Here is a 23,394-nt window from a genome sequence, read left to right on the forward strand (position 1 = left end):
GGGACTGGTGCACTTCACAAAATAGATGGCATCATGAGGAAGAAAAATGTTGTGGATATATTGAAGCAACATCTCAAGACATCAGTCAGGAAGTTAATCTTGGTCGCAAATGCGTCTTCCAAATGGACAATGACCCCAAGCATACCTCCAAAGATGTGGCAAAATGGCTTAAGGACAACAAAGTCAAGGTATTGGAGTGGCCATCACAAAGCCCTGACCTCAATCCTATAGAAAATTTGTGGGCAGAACTGAAAAAGCACGTGCGAACAAGGAGGCCTACAAACCTGACTCAGTTACACCCGCTCTGTCAGGAGGAATGGGCCAAAATTCACCAAACTTATTGTGGGAAGCTTGTGGAAGGCTACCTGAAACATTTGACCCAAGTTAAACAATTTAAAGGCAATGCTACCAAATACTAATTGAGTGTATGTAAACTTCTGATCCACTGGGAATGTGATGAAAGAAATAAAAGCTGAAATAAATCATTCTCTCTACTATTATTCTGACATTTCACATTCTTAAAATAAAGTGGTGATCCTAACTGACCTAACATGGAATTTACACTAGGATTAAATGTCAGGAATTGTGAAAACTGAGTTTAAATGTATTTGGCTAAGGTGTATGTAAACTTCCGACTTCAACTGTACATACATTATATATATATATATATATATATATATATATATATATATATATATATATATATATATATATATATATATATATGAGCATATAGGCAAAACGCTGTAGTATATACTCAAAACAAACTCTGTTTTAGAATAGTGAGGGAGAAATTGAAGCTACTGGCAGGATAGCTTTACTACATCATCCATGCCGTATCTATGTGCTTATCTTGATATTGAATTGAAATTCCTACCATATTTTTTGTCTATCCAAGGGCAAACAGGAAATAAAAATAAACCTAGAGAGCAACCATAGACCTAATGTAAAGCCATATTAACAAAGAGTAAACTTATATAGAGGTTATTCAGAAGGGGTTGGGTTATGTGTGGAAGAAACATTTCAGTTGAATGCTTTCAGTTGTACAACTGATGAGGTATCCCCCTTTCCCTTATGTGAAGTTGTCAGACTCCCAATCAGAAATGATCTGAATCCACATCACCACCTTGTGGCTTGAAGAGCTTAGAAAATAACTTCAATATGTCGTTGCCCATATATGGAAGACGACAATGGAGGACATAAGATAATGAAAATATATCATACAATATGCAAATGTCTCACATATATACAATTATGTTAAGGAGACAGTAGTCTTACCTGACTGTGGGTTGGGTATCCATGGTAACCAAGGGTCAGGGGGTCATTGTTCTGAAAGAGAAGAGAGCAGACATTTAAAAACAAGAAAAAAGTATTTAGTTTGTCTCGCCGAAAACAAAGGTCACCAATTACTATCATTTTTTACATCAAAGTTTGACCCGTTTTTTTTGTGTCCGTTTTAAGTTGTACAATCTTCACTCCTTTATTCTCTCTTTCCAGCCAATCATCTCGCCCTCCTCACCAGTATATTCCATGTTCCAGTTAATTGATGCATTAATGGCCACACTAATCAAATTAATTCTGCCTGTGCCTCACACACTCCTCTAGCTAGCTCCTCCACTCAATGTCCTGGTGTGTCCTCTTCCTCTCTCTTCTCACGCCAGTGGAGTTATTGTGTGTTAGTTAGGAGAGATAAGAGGACAGGGAGAGAGAGAGAAAGAATGATGAAGGAGAAAAAAAAGAGAGAGACTCACCGTAGCGCTTAAATCAGAAATAGGTCACAAGTGTCATGGAGTATACTGCCTCCCTCACATCATCTGCCCTGATGCAACCCGCTGTCAGATTCCTCTCATTTATTTGCTCCGTTATAATTGGTGGGGGTGGTGTTGCAAGAGAAAGAGAGAAAATGGAAAGAGCGAGATGTAGGCTAGCTACCAAATATTTGGTGAGTAATTGCCTAGTGTCCTCATTAAGCTCTCCTCTTCCCCCATTGTGCTATCAGTTAATGTTAGGTTACCCGATGTTAATTAAGCTGCGACTGTCTGTTATAAAACATACACTTTTAACGCACTTTATTCACACGCATAACACCATGTCCTGGCATTTATGCAATGTGTTCTATCAAAATACGGCATGAGTTGGTTTTCCAGCAATTACTATACGCTCGGTTTGAGGGGAATAAAATACATAGGCATAGCTGTGTATCGCTACATCAAAACCATCTCTTTTCTGTTTTCCTCCTCCCTCTATCCATCCCTCCCCCTCATCTCCCTTTCATCTGGAACCAATGTCCCTCGCCTGTGTTGTCCCCGGAGGGAACACTTTGCTCCGCGCGCATCACAGCTTGAGCTCTCACAATGAGCGCTGTAGCCATCTACCTCAAGCCACAAGCGCTGTTACACAAACACTCCATCATAATACTTTTTATGGAATTCAAAAGTAGAAAGTAGAGTTGCTATGCTCGTTCACTGCCGTTTGAGTAAGTGTCCTGGAGAGCCAAAAATGTACTTAGCGAGAACAGACTTTTGAGGCAACAGTAAATTATTAATTGCCTTTTAGAAGCCTGACTAACATGAATAAAGTATAAACATCTATTTGAAATGGAGGGTAAATTCCCTAAACTGTGTTGTAGTCATGAAGGCAGACACGCAATAATACTAGTCAAATCCAGTCACATTTTTTAAGGGGCACCGCGAAATGGGATAATTATGTTGAAAGATCTATGGGGGAAGGGCCGGGGCGAGACGGTAAAAACACATCTGGAATAAATATTTCTGGAATAGCTAAAAAAAAAAAAAGAGGGCGATCGAGGAGAATGAAGGGATGAAAAGGAGGGAGGAGTGGAAAGTGAGGGAGGAACCCGGGCTAGACGAATAGAGAGAGAAATAGGAAAGGGGTAAAAAAAAAAACTGTCCAAAGAAGACGAGGACTCCGTCCCAAATAGCACTCTATTCCCTACAAAGTGCCTATGGCCCTGGTCAGAGTAGTGCACTATGTAGGGTGCCATTTGGGATGCAAACAAGGACAAAGACAGTAAGTCATACATAAGCAGAGTCATGAGCTTAATTCCCTTAAGGAGGAGGGGGGAGGAAAGAGGAGAGAGTAGAGAAGGAGGGAAGAGGAGAGTACAGGAGGGAAGAGGAGAGTGGAGGGGGAGGGGAAAGGAGAGCTGTCTGAACGGAACATGTCCACTCAGACAAACACTAATACACAAGCATATACGCACACTCTCACACATTGACATGCGCATACGCACGTGCTCTCTGGATAACAGCTTTGCTATAATCTAAAAGCACACAACCACCCAAAATACTCTCATAAATACACACACACCAGTTGTGCTATCCCCACACATTACAGTTAATCTACTATAGTGACTCCATCTAGCATCTGCAGCCTTCTAAGAAACCATCCAAGTATGTAAATGCTACTTCTACTTACGCCTTCTGTCTTTGTCAAATGGACAAATTAATGGGCTATTTCTGTTTAGAGGAGAAGCTGAATAAAAGCAGAGGACAAACTCAAGGAGGGAAAAAGAGAGTGAGAGGGTGAGAGCAATCAGGAGAAAGTAACAAGATGTCTTGAAGTCAACAGATGGTGAAAGGAGGGAGGGGAGAGAGGGACTCCAGGGGGTAGGGAATGGGATAGGGCTTGGAGGTGAAAAAGGACCCAAAACAGAGGTATGGGTTGAGAAGGGCAAGGTGTGTGTGTGTGTGTGTGTGTGTGTGTGTGTGTGTGTCAACGTGAACAGGAGTTCAGTTATTTCCAATGGTCCAAGTTTCTCACTCACATCACCAGTTCACAGGATTGTGGTAATCCCTTGTACACATGGACCCAGTGCCCTCCCAAAAAACCACAGGGCGTGTGTGGTGGTGATTCCTTCATTTCACAGGCCACCTGGTTATTCACTCATCTGATACAGGATCACTTTCTTACGGAGTCGACTCCAAGTTGAAACCACATCAAATTTCATTCCAATTTTTCCCAAAGAACTTGAGGGCCAAGAAGGCATGAGGCACTCAGGAGGATGTGACTCCATTTTAACCAGAGCCCTTACATTCTAAACCTCATAGCCAGCCAGAGGATCCAATAGTATATTCTAGCGCTCTATACTTCCCATTCTTGTCCCTTGACACAGAAAACCTACACTTATAGTCCTGGTTTTAGTGGATGTTGCCTGTATGTGCAGCTCTTGGATCAGTTTGAACTGCTCCTGCTGATGGTTGATGCTAGAACTGGGGCAGGAAAATCTGATTCTAGATCAGTTTATCAAGACAATGTCGACCTGTAATACACTGATAACAAATGAACCCCTGCTACACAGAACCCAAAATAAGCAACTTGGGGTTGAGTCAGTGAACCCGGTGGAGGAGACCGTCATCATCCTCTCGGAGAGAAATGGGACCAAAACTAAATAAATATTCTCAAACTCACAGCGGGAGAGGAGAACATTTTTCTTGCTGACGTTTCATTCTATTTCGGTCGGGCGGACTGAAATAAAAGTACATCTGAGTGCTGCTGCTCACTACTCTACTGACCTGGGTTCAAACACTATTCAAAATCATTCTAATTTCCAAACCATTTCATCTCTGCTTGATTGAGCTTGACTGACTTTAACGGACCAATTGAATGGCCCCACATTTGTAAACCTGGCCCATCTGGCTCTCCGGGCATGACTAGAGCAAACGGACAAAGCATTTGAAAGATTTCAAATAGTTTTAAACCCAGGTCTGCTGCTCTGTGCTCCTCCACACACATTAATGTTGTAGTCCAGTCATTCATCCTGCCTGCTGTCACCCCAGGCGTGTCCCTATTAGGTTAGGGACCCAGGTCGTACGCTGCGTGACAGACGCAGGGAGCCCTGCATACGGAATCAAATTGGATTCGACAACCTCGACATCTGCGAAATCTCGATTTGCGGTTCTTATTCTAACCTATGCATTTTGGATTGCAGCCAATGTGAAATATGAAGGAGGTTTTCAAAGAGCTATGCAGCTGCAGGGTAAGAATATGAAATAGCAGCTTCATAAATGTACAATTCAGATAAACCCATTCAGGTTAGAGCTTTTATTGTTATGACTGAACTAGATGAGATTAATGATAAGAACGAGATGAGATTAATGATAAGAACTAGATGAGATTAATGATAAGAACTAGATGAGATTAATGATAAGGACTTTTGTGACTTTAATGTGTAAAACAGCACAAGCACCCTATTCCCTATTAGGGAATAGGTACCAATAGTCAAAAGTAGAGCACTATGTAAGGAAATAAGGTCCCATTTGAGACACACACACTAACTTTAATAGTGTCTATGACAAAGTGTGCAATGGCTGACGGTCCTCTGTTGTGTGATGGTGGAAAAGGATGGCTTATCACCATTACCACCACATCCCATTCTACTGGCATTAACCAGAGGTCATAGGTCATGACGTGGTGTGATGAGCAGCGTGCCAAACATTCTGTGATAACACTCAGTAGAGGGAAAGAGTGAATGAGAGAGGGTGAGAAAGACAGCAAAAATGTTGAGAGAACGAGACGAGTGTGAGACGTGTCCAGTTACTTGACTACTTAAAAAGGAATAATGTCACATATAAACGCAACACTTTCCATGATTCATCCTACCCATGGGGGAGAGGCCGGAAGGGGGTGAGGCCGGGAAGGGGAACGAAGTTAGATTTGGAGAAATGCAAGCATGCATTTATGAAGTGACTTCTTGGAAAGCTTAGCGCCACTCTCGTTTAAGGAAGGAGCGTTTAATATCTCTTAACCTACTTTCAGCTGAAATATTAATGGAGGCATCAGGTCAGGGGAATAGGAACACAGCACCGGTACCAGGTATTCACTAAGTGGAAAATTATTAACAGTACTCAATCTAATGTAGTAACAATGAACAGTCTGTATGATAATACTGTGTAAGCCTATTGATTACAATAGACAATAGGAATTTAAAGCAATGTCAATGAATGTACATCACCAGCTTTTGTAGCCAAAATATGATACTAAGCTCTACCGTCTGCATTATGCAGTGTGTGTGTGATTAATCCTCCCCCTGTAGATAGGGATCAGTGTGTTCTAATGCCCCCTCCTGAATGAGCGGTGATCCCGTTAGCCTAGCGGAAAAAAAGCCTCTTTACTGCTGGTGATAGGGCAAATCTGCTCCCTACTACCAGGGAGGGGTGGAGGGGATCTACCAGGGAGGAGGGGGATCTACGAGGGAGGGGGGATCTACGAAGGAGGGGTGGAGGGGTACGAGGGAGGGGTGGAGGGGATCTACGAGGGAGGGGGGAGATCTACGAGGGAGGGGTGGAGAGGGGGGGGGATCTACGAGGGAGGGGTGGGATCTACGAGGGAGGGGTGGAGGGTGGATCTACGAGGGAGGGGTGGATCTACGAGGGAGGGGTGGAGGATCTACGAGGGAGGGGTGGAGGATCTACGAGGGAGGGGTGGAGGATCTACGAGGGAGGATCTATGAGGCAGGGGTGGAGGGGGGGATCTACGAGGGAGGATATATGAGGCAGGGGTGGAGGGGGGGAGATCTACGAGGGAGGAGGGAGATCTACGAGGGAGGGGGGAAGAGATCTACCAGGGAGGAGGGGGGGGGGGGTCTTAGACCAACCCACAGACTTTCAATACCTTTTTAGGAGCCAAGGGACCATTGATCCATCCATCCACACCTCTCCCTCCCACACAAACACCACCTTCCATCCATGCTGTCTGTTTTAAGTGAATTAGACGCTATAAGATTGTCTTTCAGCACCCCTGTAGGAGAGTATAGTGGTGAACTGCCTCTAAAGACAGTCTCCCTCACTATTACACGAGGGCAGCAAACTGGCCAATTCCCCTCCATTACCGCTACTTACAATGGCAGAGAGAAGGGCATTTTACCTTCTGATGGATTGGTTAACTTCCCTCTGCAACATGATACATTTAGTGCGTCACGTGACATCCTGCCTATGTATTTCTCTAGAGATGTGGAAAATGTGGGTATTTGACAACACTGAAAATTACTGGGTAGCCGGGTCAATTTGATTTGGTTGAAATAAATCTGTTGTGATGATACTGGCAGTTCCATCAATTGCATCATTAAGTGGTAAATGTCACCGCCAAGTGCAATAGACTAAAGCATGTGGGTTTGACTTGTTACAGGAGGACCAAAGGACTAAATACACAACAGGCAGTGATTGTATCCCAGTCATAGAATGGGACGTCTTTGTTTAAGGTCCCCCACCCCAACCCCCCTAAATCACACACGCAAACATTTCACGCCCATTATAAACCAAATACTATTAACACAGTCTTGGTGTTAATAGATTTATTTCAACCAGACGAAGAACGACAGTTTTAGCATAACAACGGTTACTTTTGTTTACATTCCTGCTATTTGAAAACGTGCTTTTCTCAGTGATAGAGTCCAAATGCCGCTGCTTTCAACGGAGCATAATAATGTGACCGCTGGAGAAAGAGCATAGCCTGCATAACATGCATAAACATGTCGTTGAATAGGCCTACAATAACGAAGGACATCTGAAGCATTGTATCGTTTCAGGAAAATTTAAGTTTTGAGTACACTTCAAAAGACATGGCAACAGTGTAGCAGCCTCCGTAGTCATCAATATTAATAGGCTATATATTGCTTGCCGAGTCCGCGGAGAGCTAAAACGCAGATAGGATACCGTAAACTGCTAGTAGGCTATTGTGCGGGTCAACTCGTACACCGATCTCTCTCTCTCTGGCGACACGCTAATTAATCACACCAATAGATTAAAATGGTAGGAAGATAATTAGCCTAGCGACCTCATTCGAGTGCTAGATTAAATAGCTTGGGTTAGCATGATGTTTCCTGTGCGGTTATGTCTACAGTAGCGAATAATTAGGCTATTAGCAGCCTATCTGACATGAAAACACCAGTTTGGGATCAAAGCTATCTATAACAGCGCTTTGCTTTGTGTTTTGGCTGTAAAGCATGCCAGTGGGCGTATTAATTCGAAAGAACAGAGCAATTCAAATGCCCACTCCTCTCTCGGTTCCTTCTCACCTGGCCGACCTCTGCGACTACTCCAGATCCGTCAATGCGGGGACGCTTGCACTCTGCCCCGGCCGATTCCACAAGAGCTGCCGACGTCTGCGCGTCAGATGCTGGGTCTCCTCGCTTCATTCCCCGGACAGCTGCGCCAGAAGCCCCGGTCGAGTTGGGATGCACGCCGGCCATTGTATCCTGGAGCTCTCGATCCCGGTCCATGATAGCCCGAGATACAGGCAGCATGATTGATGTTACGTCGGTCGACATTAACATTTAAAAACGCCTGATGTTCCCTGTCTAGTGCTAGAATTTTCACCTATCCTTTCTACCTTGGCCTCTGTCGAACTCTTTTCTGTGGTCAAAATTATGTTTAAGAAACCGATAGAGGTTTTATATAGTCTGTCCCTATGTATCCACTGTTATGCAACCCTTGATATTAAAGATGATCAGATGTGTATAATCTGATCAAGAAATTCGATAATAGTTTCTTTAAAATTGTACATTCGCTGCCCTTACTGCCATTGACACGATGCAGATTACAAATAAATTCTATACAAAATTAGTAGTTAACGTTAATTTTCACCTGTTCATAGCCTTGTGTTTAGGCCTAGCCTACTAACGTTAGTCATGTAACGTTACAGCAATATTCAGTCTGCAGAAGGCCTAGGCGATTTCGTTTTATTAACCTAAGTAATTAACTAGACTACTTAATAATGATACGGTGCCTGGAATAATATGCCCATTCACCGATGACCCCTTATTTGTGCCAGAGACAGAAATATTTTACGAAAATACATCAACATCCTACCTCAAGCGCAGGACTTAAAAAAAAAAAAAAATGCACTAAAACATGTCTTCCCTGACTGCTATTGCCTTTTTCAGTCTACTCGCCAGACTTTTTCGCATGGAGAGAGGGTTATTGAAAGTTAATCCTGAAGAACCATCTCCCCATGTTAGTCTTCCATTCTGTGTTAGATGAATTCCCAAAACAAGACGACGGGGCTGCGGTATTTCCTTTACCGTCTTCCCTATATTTTTTCGTCCTTTTCCCGGTGTATTCTTGCGGCGTGTAAACTACAGAAAGGAAATGCTCTTCCTCCCCCTCTGTGCTCTCGTGTAGGTCCCTCCCACGTTCCCCTTGGACGTGCGCCCTCCTATCTTCCGTTCTCTCCCTAAAAAAAAAAAAACCCACACACTAGCATGGCAGCCACAAAAAAACGCAGTGTGCCGCAGTGCTTACAAACAATTGAAATGGGAGGCATGTGAGGGCCATGTTCATTTTCACAGCATTTTGAACCTAGACTTCTTTAACCAGCGGAATATGAATGACGCATGATTCGCGTGCTCCTTTAAAATTGACTAGAGGCCTACTAACCTGTGCTGTAGAATAAAATAAACATTTCGAAGGTGACAACATTACTCAGATAAATGTGCAATTGAAGTTATAACATGATTGCGCTCCTATTATTACACAACAGCCAGTTCAAGGTCTTTGGACCCCTCAACTACAAATCAAGAGCCTCTGGAGGCCTTCTCTATCCTGGTTTAGAGCTTGGCTGACACCCAGTGGTCAAAACTCATCTTCATGGGAATTAATGTATAGGCAATATGGAAGAGGTCTGCTAACTTATCTAAATACTAACCTATATTCAAAAGCCATTTTAAACAGTAATCGCATTGAATGCTATAACAATGTATGGAACAACATTGGCTATCCAGAATGTTGATTCATGCCGTTGTCTAGAACCCCCATAGGCGGAGTCAGTGTGAATGTAAACAATTGAGTACAGCACTGAGTCAGCTTCATGCCATCCAAACTAGACTGCCTGGGAGCAAGAAACACACACAGTCTCCTTTTAAGGGGTTTTATTAGTGGTGAACAAGCAGCCTTGGGCCTGGAGATGAAAACAGAGAGGGAGAGGAAAGAGAAGTTACAATGGAAATGTATTAATAAAGTTGAATCTGTTCCACTGACAGAAAATCCTACCAGTTAATCTTCCATGACTATTGCCTTCTGACCATCTTTTCTCTGTGGGACAGAGGCAGGAAATGCATTAGTCCTCTTAAATAATTCAAGTAGCCTTAATTACAAAACCATACTTTTGCTGTGTGGCACCACACGTCTGCCTTTTGCGCCATTTCTGGGAATTAAATAATAATAAATATATATATTATATATAAAAATAAATCACATGCAGGTTATGGCTGCATCCCAAATGGTACCCTACTCCCTATATAGTGCACTGCTTTTGACCAGGGCTCTGCCATATCCATAGCGGCTGAACATGGTGTCCGTGCGGTTCCTTACAGTTACTGGCCAAAGCATCCCTCTACACACAGGCTGCCATCCAGCGGCGAACACACTTCAGTAGAACACATGAAGTAGATCTGAGGGAAGGAGAGCGAGAACAGAGGAAAAGGGAGGGTCAGATGAGAAGCAAGTCAGCCACACCTAAAGACAGTGCTGCTTTACTGGCCTCTTTTTTTTTTATATATTATTTTATTTTATTTTTTTTTTTATTTATTTTTTTTGCCTTTGGCTAGGTCTCAAGACTCCTGTTGTTCATGACCATTGATAGATAGGTGAAATTAATGGTGGGAACCGGTCATGCCCTGCCAGATCACTGAGAATGGAGCAAAGAAAAAAAACAGGGGAAGATAGCTACTTCAAAAAAACAGCCATAGGCTCCAAGTTAAAGGTCTAGTGCAGGGGGAAACCCTCACCTCTTCATGGTCCTCTAATGTCTGGGTCTGTCCAGAGGTGAGGAACTGGAAGGTGGAGATGGTGAACCTTCGTGCCTGGCCTTGGTGGAAGGGTGGTGGTGGAGGAGATGGGTGAGGCTTCTGAGAGGCCGGGTCCAGATGGTTAGGACATCTACACAGAGGCGAGAATGTGGTTATTCATCGCAACAAGAAAAGCTCTGACGATACTTCCCTTTTCCTCCATCCCTGTGACGGTCTGCCCAGTGACATATGTGCAGTTTGTAAATGTTAAATAATATAAAATGAATGACTTTATTTGTACCCCCAACATTTGTGAGCTACAAAAGTATTGGAACAGTGACATTTGTTTTGAAATGAAACGATTCAATGACAGGTTTAAGTGAAGACTGTCAGCTTGAATTTTAGGGGTATTTTCATCAATATCGGATGAAATGTTTAGAAATTACAGCACTTTTTGTACATTGTCTCCTAAAACGGGGGGGGGGGGGGGGGGGCAAATTCACTTGTGTATTAAAGTAGTCAACAGTTTAGTATTACATCCCATATTCCTAGCACCCAATGATTACATCAAGCGTGTGACTTCAAACTTGCTGGATGCATTTGCTGTTTGTTTTGGTTGCGTTTCAGATGATTTTGTGCCCAATAGAAATTAAAATGTTAAATATTGTATTGTGTCATTTTCAAGTCACTTATTGTTATTGTAATGGTAAGAAGTTAGCATGTCTTGGGGGTATGATATTTGTGCGTCTAACGTTATCACTTACGATTCATTCAGGACTCATCACATTCATCCATAACCATGGTAGCATCCACATTAATGTAGAAGTGTTTAGAAATATTATATTCTTATTTACAATAAAAGTGACATGTACATTATTTATCATTCATTTCTATTGGGCGCAATATAATCTGAACAACCAAAACAAACAGCAAATGCATCCAACAAGTTTAATGTAATCATTGGGTGCTAGGAATATGGGAGAAAATACTTACCGGTTGACTACTTTAATACGCATATGTGAATTTGTCCCAATGCTTTTGGTCCACTACATTTATTTTATTTAAAAAATATATATATTTAAAATGGGGAGATTATGTGCAAGAAGCGCTGTAATTTCTAAACGGTTCACCCGATATGGATGAAAATACCCTGAAATTAAATCTGACAGTCTGCACGTTAACCTCATAGTATCATTCTAAATCCAAAGTGCTGGAGTACAGAGCCAAAACAAAAAATGTTTCTCTGTCCCAATACTTTGAGCTCACTGTCATTGTTGAACACAGACATGTTGGAGCCTAGAAGGTCAAAGGTAACCCTGCAGCGTACCCATTATAGAGGAGTACCCAGACAGTCTGTCCTGATCTGGGGTAGGCCACGCAGTAGTGTACCAGCAGGACCACTTTTTCATCTGGGGGGTTGAGCAGACGCACCTCGAGGTGTAAGGGTTTACCCAGCAGCATCTGCAGGGGCCGGTGGTACTGGGGGTAGAAGCTACTGTACTGCCCGTCTGGAGCGGAAGTGGGGAAAGGGTGTTACTTTAATGTGTTTCATAATAATGTTCATCCTTTCCAGGTGCTTGGCAATGTTTCTTGGCATTCAAAGCAAATTGACATACTGTTAAACGCTCTAAAAGTGATCTTTCTAAGTTTACATGCAAGACTGACCACTACCACTGGAGTGTGGAGATGGAGAAAACGACAGGAGCAAAATGGGTGAGATATGTGAGCTACTGAAGCTGCGTACCTGTGGCAATCCTGAGCTGGACCCCCAACACGCCCTGGGCCTGAATGGAGGGGCCCAGGGAGGGGGTCTTGACCAGGAAGCCAACACTCGCCACAGAGCCAGGAGTGTACTGGCACTCAACCAGCAGCCTAGGAGAAACAGGAAAACAGCAGGTAGGGAGGTCACAACTCAGATTACAGAATTTGTCAGATACTTTATACATTCCTGCACTGAAAAAATATAAACTCCATTCCTATGGAATACAATGCATCACTCAATAAGATAATGCATTGAATTATTGTTGTTCTCTTGTTTGATCGGAATGTGCTTTTATTTGCAAAGTAACAGTGAAATGAACAGCGGGGGTTTATAACTGACCTGATAGGAGAGTCTCTGGTGATGGTCCCATAGTTGAGGGTGATGGACTGGACCGTGTTGATGATCTCCACCATGTAGATTACCGTTTGGCCTACCTCCTGTTAGAACAATAGGGTCCAGTTCAGTAGGGAGAAAACGTTTTAAAACGGAACTTGTCCAATTACAAACACAGATTGATGTTGTCCACTGCAAAACATTATGCTACATGAACCCTACCCAGATGTTGTCAATCACTGCCTGACTTTACCAAGTAGAACTGTTAAAAGAAAACAAGTCACCCATTTGTTTTAATGTTATATCTGAGCCATGTTCCATGGGTCACTTCATGTTTTCATGTGCATCTGCATTCTTAAATCAGAAACTCAGGCAGAAATACAGCCGCATCATACCCGCTGTATTTCTATATTTTTAAAGTTTTATATCTTGAAAACTTGATTGCTGACATGCAAAACATTTTGGGACTGTATCAACTGTAGACTAATGAAACAAATACCAAAATATAGTTTGACTGAATGTTCCTTTAAGCCCAGCAGCCTCCAGAGCACACAAATTGATTCAGATTCTGACATTTTGGAGAGAAATGTTAATGAAGTACACCCATTCAGTAACCAATGAGGCTTAATGGAGTCCCAACCATTGGTAATCAACTCCGACTTAAAAAAAAATGAACTCAAAAACTGTACAAGAAGATGATTAAGGGCCACTCACGTATCTGTGGGCCCCGCAGCCGCCCAGTGGGATCTTGAACAGGGCGTAGTCTGGAGTGACCCTCTGAGGGGCGCAGGTGGGGTTGCCAGCGGCAGTGAGCAAGGCGGGAGACAGAGGAGGGTCCGTGAGGGAGGCGGGTACAGAAAAGACAAAGTGGCGGTCCAATGTGCATTCTGGGAAGGGACATGTATACACTCGGTTAGCTAAAGGTTATATAAAAGGTCTTGGATCTAGAGTGGTGTTCCCCAAAGTTTTGACTGATATTGGGAACCTATATCTCTCAGACAATTAAAATTCATTGCAGGGGTGAATCTTAATTGTATTTTCTTGATTCCTCGTGTCCTCTCCCTGCATTGGAGAAGGTCAGGAGGGGACAAAAGAATCAAGAAAATACAAATTGTGATTCATTTGGGGTTATACTTACCATCCATGGAGTAGTAGCAGGCAGAGGGCTTGGTGCTGTAGCAGCAGCCCAGAGAGAGACACTCTGCCTGGGATAGAGGGCGGCGGCCGCAGGGGAGGCGCTGGTCACTGGGAAGGTTACACTCTACAGGGGATACACAGGAAATGTCAATGACAGGAGTGACCAGCAATCTGAATGAGCTGGATATAACATCCTACATATCCCCTTATTTCCATTCAGACAACACAGGACAGGTAAGGCTCAATGCTCGCTCACCATTAAAAACAAATTAAGTCATTTTCAATTTTTAGCCATCAAAGCATTCATCAGAACGAGGATAACCTGTTATGTTTCTACCTTGATGAGAAACTGGTACGGAAACTGGACAGGACAACTGGGCCTTTCCTTTTTGTCCATTCAACGTGGAGTAAATCACAGACATGCGGTGCTCTTTACCCTGTTAGGAACAAAGACAGGAGTCAGTTTAGCCTTTTAGACCATAATGAATGAGATTACATTGACAGGGAGGACCTGATCCTAGATCAGCACATAAAACACACCTGGACAGTCATGTGACAGGAGTTGAAGGGGAGGTTCAGGTTGATCATGCCATCCTTTCCCTTGCTTGCCACATACCCACAATGCTTTGGGGCATCCTTCAGGCTCATCGCATTCCCTTCGATGTCTGAGAATGATTTGTAGCCATTATTGCACAATCACTACGACATTTTGAAAATAAAAAAAAGGCCCATATTTGGTCTAACAAAGCCATTATTTACATTTAAGACCAAGCTGCAGTTCTAGTGAAACATACTGCACAAACCAACACATTTTCCCACACCCCAATAAACTGAAAAAAGCTTAGGTCCTCTCAACCATGTTAGAATTCAACTCATGTAGGGATGATGACAACCATATGCACCTGAAACACACACCATCCCCCAACAGACACACACACTTACCCTTGACAACGATTCCAGATATGGGACCTGGCGGAAGCTCCACCCTCATGTGGCGAGCAGAGCAGAAGACGTGGGGCTTGGGGGGAGTGGGAGGCCTGGTGTGGGTCGTCGGTGGGAGGGTGGTGGTAGTGGTGTGGGGTGATGGGGTCACAGTTGACGGGCAATGGAGCTCCAGAGTTCTGTATTGCCCCAGGACTGTGTCCCAAAACTTCAGGGGGAGGGAGAGCTGGTGTGGGTTGAGGGCCTGGATGAGAGAAAAAGAAAAAGAGGAAACGTTGGGTTTAACAGCCAAAACCAACAACTTCCACTTCAACAGCCCACATCAAAATAGCAAACTGAGGTCCATTTTCACAGCAAATACCTCAAAATGAAAACAGGGTTATATTCACCAAGCAGCAAATGGAAGAAAACTGACAAACAGGGAGGGACTAACTAATTTTCCGTTGCAAAACGCTTTACTTCATTTTCTACTCTGTGCAGTAATGAATACGACCCAGAATCAAGTTCTGGGGGACTCACCATTGCCTGGCTGTGGCAGGCAGGGAGAGGGGAATGGAGGATCACTCCACCACCCTTACTCATCTGCAGGATGTATCTACAAGCCGCCGGGGCACTGGAGATAGACACCCAGCCATTCAGCTGATCTGAAAAGAGCAATGCAATTCACATGCAAGTCAGTGAGCATTAATGTAATAAAAGTGAATCATGGGCCCGTGTGTTCTTCCTGATTGGGTCGTATGGTCAATTTAAAGACCAGCCCACGTCACAATTGGAGAAAAGACAGGGGTCTAAAATCCCTTCCTTTATAGATACACAATGAAGCAATCAATGCATGTACATCAAATAAGGGAAGGCCAATTGCGTTTCTGGACATCACTAACACCGACCATGTGGCGAGCAAAGGGACATTCTGACCTTTGACCTGGATGGAGTCCAGGAGAGCAGAGGGCAGCGACACCATCATCTGTCCTGCTAGACAGTGGAGGGAGGGCTGAGGGGAGAGCCCAGGAGAGAGGGAGGGCTGAGGGGGGAGAGTAGGGGTGAGGATGGACATCCAAGGAGTGAGAGTAGTAGTGGAAGATATGGTCCTGGAGGAGGGTGAGGGGGTGGTTGGTGAGGTCTGGGGTGGTTGAGTAGAACCAGGCAGAGCTGTGCCTGTGGAGGGAAGGGCTGGGGTGGTCAGAGGGGAGCTGGGCGTCAGGTAGAGAGGATATGGGTGGTGTGGCTGGTAGTGTAGCACATCCACGGGATATGGGTCATAGCTACAGATGGTATGGGCAGAGGGAAAGCAGGTGACTGGCTGAGGGTAGTGGTGGGGTGGGTAGACCGTGGGCATTGTAGGGTCCTTAGGACCTGAAGGGAGAGTCTGGGGAGGACTAGCCATCACTGGGCTAGGCCCTGGGGTAGGTGAGGGGTAGTAGATGGGTATGAATGGGTAATGGTGAGGACCAGATGGGGGGTAATAAGGACCATAGGGGTAATAGTATGGACCCACAGGCCATTTAGGAGGTTGGGTATAGGGATCAGGATTGGGGCTCCCAGTAGCAGACATGGGCTCTTCAGTAATCAGGGCCTGATTGATGGTCATGTGGACCCCATATGGGTCATTTGGATCTGCAGGTGGTTTTGGAGGTTGAAAAACAGGTGATGAAGGTTTGGATCCAGAAGGGGGAGGAGGAGATCCGGTAACAATGGGGTAAGAACGACGTTCAATGGCAGTAGGTGTTATAGGAAGAACAGGTTCACTATAGAGAGGTGGAGGTTGTTCAGTATAATATGGAGAAGGAGGTGGTTTGGTATAAGCGGCGGGAGAAGGTGGTTTGGTATAAGCGGCGGGAGGAGGTGGTTTAATATAAGCGGCGGGAGGAGGTGGTTTGGTATAAGCGGCGGGAGGAGGTGGAGAAGGTTTGGTATAAGCGGTGGGAGGAGGAGAAGGTTTGGTATAAGCGGCGGGAGGCAGTGGAGAAGGTTTGGTATAAGCGGTGGGAGGAGGAGGTTTGGTATAAGCGGCGGGAGGCAGTGGTCGGATAGCTGTAAGAGGAGTAGGATAGACAACAGAAGGACGGTGGACACCAGGGGTGATTCCATTATAATAGCCGAGCATGGGGTCGTGGGTAGGGGGCGGGGACAGGTAAAAGGAGTCACGGTGGTCTCCAGAGCCGTAGGGGTGATTCCCAGGCCCCATGGGGTAGAAGGGCTGCTGGCCTGGGTATCTTCCTGGGAGAAGCTGATGGGAGCTAGGGTATGGATTGTGACCAGGGTGGAGGAGAGGGTGATAACCAGCTCCACCGTAAGGGAAATGGGGAATTTGGGGATACATGCCATGAGGGATGTGGTGGGGGAACGCAGGAAGTTGGGGCATCTGTTCCTGGGCTGGGGGTTGAGTATAAGGGGTGATGGGAGGAGAGGTAAGGGGAGGGCTGGTGGAGGGAGCAAAAGTCACAGGGTCAGGTATCTGCTGCTGCGGGTCACCAGGAGAGAAGGGTTGAGAAAATGGAGGAGAGGGAAAGAAGGGAAATGGAGGAGGGTGGTGTGAGGGGCAGGAGAGGATGAAGTCCTGGCCGTCCAATAGGACCAGTCGATGAACTCCATTCTGGAAGAGGAAACATTTTATTTATATATAAGCTCAATTCAATGCTAGAGTGGACTTGAAGTTAAATTGAATGATTGAGTATCAACTTCCTACAACTTACTCCGACGGTCACACATGGGGCTGTAAAGGGAACATAAAAGATGAGGTCTTCTGAGTGGGACTCCACTTGGTAGGCACACTCTTCAGACACAAACGGCACCCACTCGCCGTTCTCTGTTAGGGACAGAGAGAGAATGAATGAGTCAGTCATAATCCAAATGGGAACATGAGCAGAACAAGCCAACTCACCTATGACCTGTAGTGTGTGTATGACCTCCTCCCCTCCATGTATCTGGATGGCCATGCCAAAGTGGGAGCAGAGTACTGAGGGGACAGAGTTTGGGGGGACAGGGTGGGGTCGGGGGTCAGGGTGGGGGACTGGGCAGATGATCTTCACAGGGCTGCCCCACCACAGCATGGGCAGGACATAACTACCATGCTGATAAGGGGGGGAGAGAGTGAGTGAAGAAGAGGGGAGAGACAGACAAAGAGCACAGACTGATTAATCTCATGTTCCAGTATGTACAAAAGCAGGGTGGATTGTAGAGTGAATGGACAGGTGAAGGTCTGACTGAAGGTTTCTAAGTGGAACAGAGCATCAAGGCTAGGCACCATAGGCTGAAATTACATTTTTACAGCTACCTACAGTATTCATTTTGAGTTGTTGATATTTTGGTTCATTAATATTAGTATTTTCAAAAAGTAAAACATTTAAATGTCTCTTTAGTTTATCAAACTACAGTCAACCTTTTAATTCATTTTAAGCACTTAAAATGGACATAGGTCAATCATTTGAAATCTCACTACTTTAAATTACACTATTTAAAAATCCCTTTCTTAGAGTGTTACAAACTGGACTATATTTAGTAACTTCCTTTGAAGATGGTGATTTGGTCTAAATAGGCATTTGACAGTCTAATTTCAGTGTACTGACTAACTGCCATTTCTCGAAAGTCAGACTACCCACACGCCAACTCACTTTTCTCAGCTTCACCGTAGGGATGGTGCCAGGTTTCCTCCAGACATGACACTTGGAATTCAGGTAAAATAGTTCAATCTTGGTTTCATCAGACCAGAGAATCTTGCTTCTCATGGTCTGAGTCCATTAGTTGCCTTTTGGCAAACTCCAAGCGGGCTGTAATGTGCCTTTTACTGAAGAGTGGCTTCCATCTGGCCACTCTACCATAAATTCCTGATTGGTGGAGTGCTACAGAGATGGGAGAACCTTCCAAAAGGACAACCATCTTCAGAGGAACTCTGGAGCTCTTTCAGAGAGACTATCGGGTTCTTGGTCACCTCCCTGACCAAGGCCCTTCCCCAGATCTGTGCCATGACACAATCCTGTCTCGGAGCTCTACGGACAATTCCTTTAATCTCATAGTTTGGTTTTTGCTCTGACATTCACTGTCAACTGTGGGACCTTATATAAACAGATGTGTGCCTTTCCAAATCATGTCCAATCAATAGAATTGATCACAGGTAGACACCAATTAAGTTGTAGAAACATCAAGGATGACCAATGGAACCAGGATGCACCTGAGCTCAAATTCAAGTCTCATAGCAACAGGTCTGAACACCAATGTAAATAAGGCATTTTTTATACATTTGCCAAACCTGTTTTCTCTTTGTCATTATGGGGTACTGTGTGTAGATTGATGAGGATTTTTTTTTGTTGACATTTAATCCATTTTAGAATAGGGCTGTACATAACAAAATGTGTAAAAAGTCAAGGGGTCTGAATACTTTCCGAATGCACTGTATATTCTCCAGACTTGCCCAGAGAGAAATTAGTGATGTTTATAAAAATAGTCATTCTATGTACATTTTTCATTGGAAAAATGGACAATCTGCTCTGGACAGAATGTGCATTTTTAGGCTGACTAAGTCGTCCAGAAATGTATTTGCACAATATGCAAATATGTGCATATTTAATGACAACACGTCATTTGCACATTTTAATACAATATTTTCTAACATTTTAATACAAAAAAGTTATAGTTTGGTCTAAAGTCAATTGGTAAAAGTGGATTGGGATATGATTGGGATATGATTGGGGGGGTTACCCTTTGAGGGTGTGGGGCCTGGCTTTAAGCAACCTGGGGGAAAATATTCTACCTCCTGCATGATGTAGCATCCATCGTATGGTGCCATCATCACCATCTCTCTCCAGGTAGTCTTCACATGGTAACCACAGGACGGCGGCAGCTGGAACAGGGAGATGGGAGAGGCGCCCGCTGGAACGATAAACAGGGGCATATTCAATATTCAGGAACCTACCCGAATTTGTCCAATATAAACTCTCGTTTGCTTCTTAAAAACAGTACATGGGTTTCCCTAATGAATACTTAAGGGCCAGGAGTTTCCAGACCACATGACGTTGCCAGGAAAAACTCCTGGGGTGTACTCATTTAGCAGATTCCATTGCAAAACGTTTGCAACAGAATTTGTTTACTCTCGGAACCAAATGGAAGGAAGCAGCGCAAACGGAACAAAACTGGGAGGGACCTACATTAAATTTGTCCAATAGAAACTCTAGTTTTCATTGCAAAATATTCCGTTTGGAGTAAATGGTTTCCGTTGCAAAACGTTTTGCAACAGAATCTGCTAAATAAATACACCCCTTGCCCCAGACAACTAAACTAATGATCCCATTTAATTATATTACATAACAAGTCACTGATGCTTTCGCATTGTGGTAAAAGTCTTTTAGAAATATTGGGTGGGTCTCCAACGCTTACCTCTATCCACCAGTAGATGTGTGTATCCTCGTCCAGATGCAGTGAGCATCATGAGGTTGTCATTACACTGGACCAGAGGCCTCATCGACAGCCATTCACTGGAGTGGGGGTTGTGCTCAGCTGATGGACCATAGACCTTCCCTTGAAAACCGTGGCCTTCAAAACCTATTGGATAAAAGGAGAGATCTTTATCCATGCCCAAACACCAATTTAAAATGCATATACTACTGATAAGACCTCCTAATATATGTGATATTAACCCACGACTGCTTGACCTCACACAGTTCCAACTCCACCATCAAGTTTGCTGACGACACGACAATAGTAAGCCTGACGACAAACATCGAGACGGCCTACAGGGAGGATGTTGTCACTGACTGCGTGGTGCCAAGTAAACAACCTCGCCGTCAACAAAATAAAGGAGCGGGGTTGTGGACTTCAGGAGGAACCAGGCTGGGCATCGCCGTGGAGACGGTAAAAAAACATCAAGTTCCTTGGGAAGGTGAAATGGTTAAACCACACAGACACCTCGGTTAAGAAGGCACGACAACGACTCTTCAACCTCAGGATGCTGAAACCCCACTGAGAGCATACTGTCGGGCAGCGTCACAGCCTGGTACAGCAAAAGAGTGGTACGCTCAGTCGAACGCACCATTGGGTGCACACTGTCTGACCTCCAGGACACCTACACCACCAGGTGTCGTAGGAAGGCCAAGGTGATAAAGCTGGGACCCCAGCCACCTGAGCCATGGCCTGTTCTCCCTGCTTCCATCACTCAGCCAAGGGCAGTACAAGAGCATCATGGTAAACCTGGAAGACCAACCAAAAGCTTCTACCCCCAGACCATCAGGCTGCTGAATAGTCACCTATCTGCTCCCATCCCTCTCCTTAACAGACATGTACCCTGCCAATTAACATTTACCATTGTTAGTGTTATGTATACATTTTATTTATATTCTTTATTATTACGTTTGTTTTAATTTCACTTTGACCTGCATTGTTGGAACTCAGAGTTTAAAGTTCACATTACAGGGTGCAGGTGTAATTACAGGGTACATGTGACTATTACACTTTAATCTAATAATAGAAACAGATTCACCTTTGAAGACTGCCTGATGTCCAGCATTGTAATCCAGAGATCTTTTCTGGACATTCAAAGGCGCCCGCAAATCAGTTGACTTTAGAGCAATGTTGGGTTGACTCGAATTATTTATGGAGTTCTCAGGAACGTCAATGGACTCTGCACTCTGTTCATGAATGCTGAAATTATTAACAGTAGGTCGAAGATTGCGCCGAAGAATGGCCAGTCCGCCCAGGTACTCAGATTTGTGCTTGGCGTCTTGTTTTGTGTTGATCCTCGGCTCTCTGTCAGCATTTGACGCCTTTTCATGATCCGCATTAAAACCATCGAGAACATTAAACTTTTCTACACTCAACGCACCACAGAACATCAAGTTAGAAAAAGATACAGTTATTATACATAAAAACACAACTATGTTTCTCTTCTGTTCGGAAGACATCGCCAGATTGATGCTTACGCGCACATGCGCATAGAGGCCAACACGCAGGTAAAATCAACTGCAGAGCAATGAATTAGCCCTAATTAGTGAGGACCAATCAGATGGCAGCTCGTTATGAAAAGGCTGATTCCGTCTCAATTAACCTTATTACAACAAAACGTTGATAAGGAATTTTCTCAACACTTCCAAAAAGCTGTCGTTCCTTTTTGAAAAAAACATGCAAGTCTATGGCTGTGTCTACACTTGACCCTTACATGTGACTTATGCTATCAGAATCGCATTGGAGATTGAAGAATCCATTGAAAAGACATGTCTAGACGCACAAAAGTCGCATTGTGTTCAAGGGGTCAGGGATGCATTGGCACTCCCTAGTAGGAGCAGTCCTCCACTAGAATGAATGGAATTAGACAGTATTTCAATTAAATATTTCAAGGACAAAATTACATTTATTTAAGTATTTGTTGTTGTAGTTGGGACAGTAACATTAGTACTCTCTAAAAACAATATTTTAATAAAAAAAATTATATATAAAAAATACAAATAAATAATGTTTAGCTCACATAATATAATTGAAAAGTATGTATTGAAGTGTCTGTAATAGAATAAACGTGTCAAAAGAATGTAGACATTAATAAATTACTTTCTATAGCTTCCTAAATCTTTTTTTACAATTTACATTTTCAATATGTCGCCTCCTTTCAGTCATCCAGGGTTTATGCACGTCATTGGTCTGGACGCAATCAGGCAACCCAAAGCGCATACAGTGGGAGACGTCAGCAACACTCCGCCCACAAGTGTTTTGGGAGAAACAACCCCATTCCTAGTGTACGAGGAACGTGTTTGCTGGCTTCATAAATGCTAGCTAGCTTATTTAGAAAAAATAGAGTTATGCTAACCTGTTTGCAAACCCTTTAGCTTTGCTGGCAAGTTACAGAGGTTAGCTGGCCAGTTAGCTTCAGTAGTTGTTGTGTTATCAGATTTAACCTGTTCCACCTTTTGCAGAATGCACTATAGTGCAGGAAAAGGGAATCCCGCCACAATGTGGACACGGTAGAAACATTTAAATGTAGACACATGACGAGTTCGTAATTCCATGATCAGAATAACAAAGCTGCATGAACTGTCAAGTCTAGACACAGCCTACTGCGTTTAGACAGGCAGCCAATTCAGATTTTTTTTTTTACATTAATTGGTCTTTTGACCAATCAGATCAGCTCTGAAAAAGAGCCGTTGTGAGACGATCTGATGGGATCTGTCAAAAGACCAATTACTGGAAAAAGATCAGAATTGGGCTGCCTGTCTAAACGCAGCCTTAGTAAAGCCTCAAGGGGGCTTCATGTTATGAGTTTCATACACACAGTGATTTACTAGGCCTCAAGTTATACGCACATCTCAAAGTTTGTCTAGGCCTATGAGTTCATTTGATTGTGCGCATTTCACAGTATGATCATCATGACCTCAGATAAATGAATATAAATATCTGTTTTACTACAGTCTATGGTACGGCAACTGCACCGCCCACAACCGCAGGGCTCTCCGGAGGAGGGGGCGGTCTGCACAACGCATCACCGGGGACAAACTACCTG

General features: G+C 43.9%; 2 protein-coding genes across 5 annotated transcripts in view; both read right to left on the reverse strand.

The window, feature by feature from the left end:
* LOC115147304 (RNA binding protein fox-1 homolog 2) overlaps nt 1–9,208 on the reverse strand; it is a 34,143-nt gene extending 24,935 nt beyond the window's left edge. For 2 of the 4 annotated variants that reach the window (XR_003866312.1, XM_029689479.1), the window contains exons 1-2: nt 8,036–9,208; nt 1,279–1,329 (exon numbers count right to left, since the gene is read on the reverse strand). Coding sequence is in view for 3 of the 4 variants with exons in the window: in XM_029689479.1 (XP_029545339.1) it covers nt 1,279–1,329; nt 8,036–8,293 (309 nt within the window). In the remaining variant the exon portion in view is untranslated. The remainder of the gene's footprint in view (nt 1–1,278; nt 1,330–8,035) is intronic. The other 2 variants (XM_029689477.1, XM_029689478.1) reach the window with 2 other exon arrangements.
* A 666-nt stretch (nt 9,209–9,874) lies between these two features.
* LOC115147303 (uncharacterized) lies at nt 9,875–21,880 on the reverse strand. Its single transcript, XM_029689476.1, has 19 exons — nt 21,388–21,880; nt 20,289–20,453; nt 19,666–19,784; nt 17,800–17,989; nt 17,612–17,724; nt 15,834–17,511; nt 15,438–15,562; nt 14,919–15,162; nt 14,517–14,641; nt 14,314–14,413; nt 13,978–14,100; nt 13,554–13,726; nt 12,846–12,943; nt 12,489–12,616; nt 12,072–12,252; nt 10,745–10,895; nt 10,329–10,408; nt 10,008–10,049; nt 9,875–9,915 (listed from the first exon to the last, which is right to left on the reverse strand). Exons 1-17 carry the CDS (start codon nt 21,806–21,808, stop codon nt 10,331–10,333), a joined length of 4,212 nt encoding a protein of 1,403 aa, XP_029545336.1. The 5' UTR covers nt 21,809–21,880; the 3' UTR covers nt 9,875–9,915; nt 10,008–10,049; nt 10,329–10,330.
* Between the last annotated feature and the right edge of the window lie 1,514 nt (nt 21,881–23,394).

The sequence above is a fragment of the Salmo trutta genome, chromosome 14 (genome assembly GCF_901001165.1).
Source record: "Salmo trutta chromosome 14, fSalTru1.1, whole genome shotgun sequence".
Taxonomy (NCBI): domain Eukaryota; kingdom Metazoa; phylum Chordata; class Actinopteri; order Salmoniformes; family Salmonidae; genus Salmo; species Salmo trutta.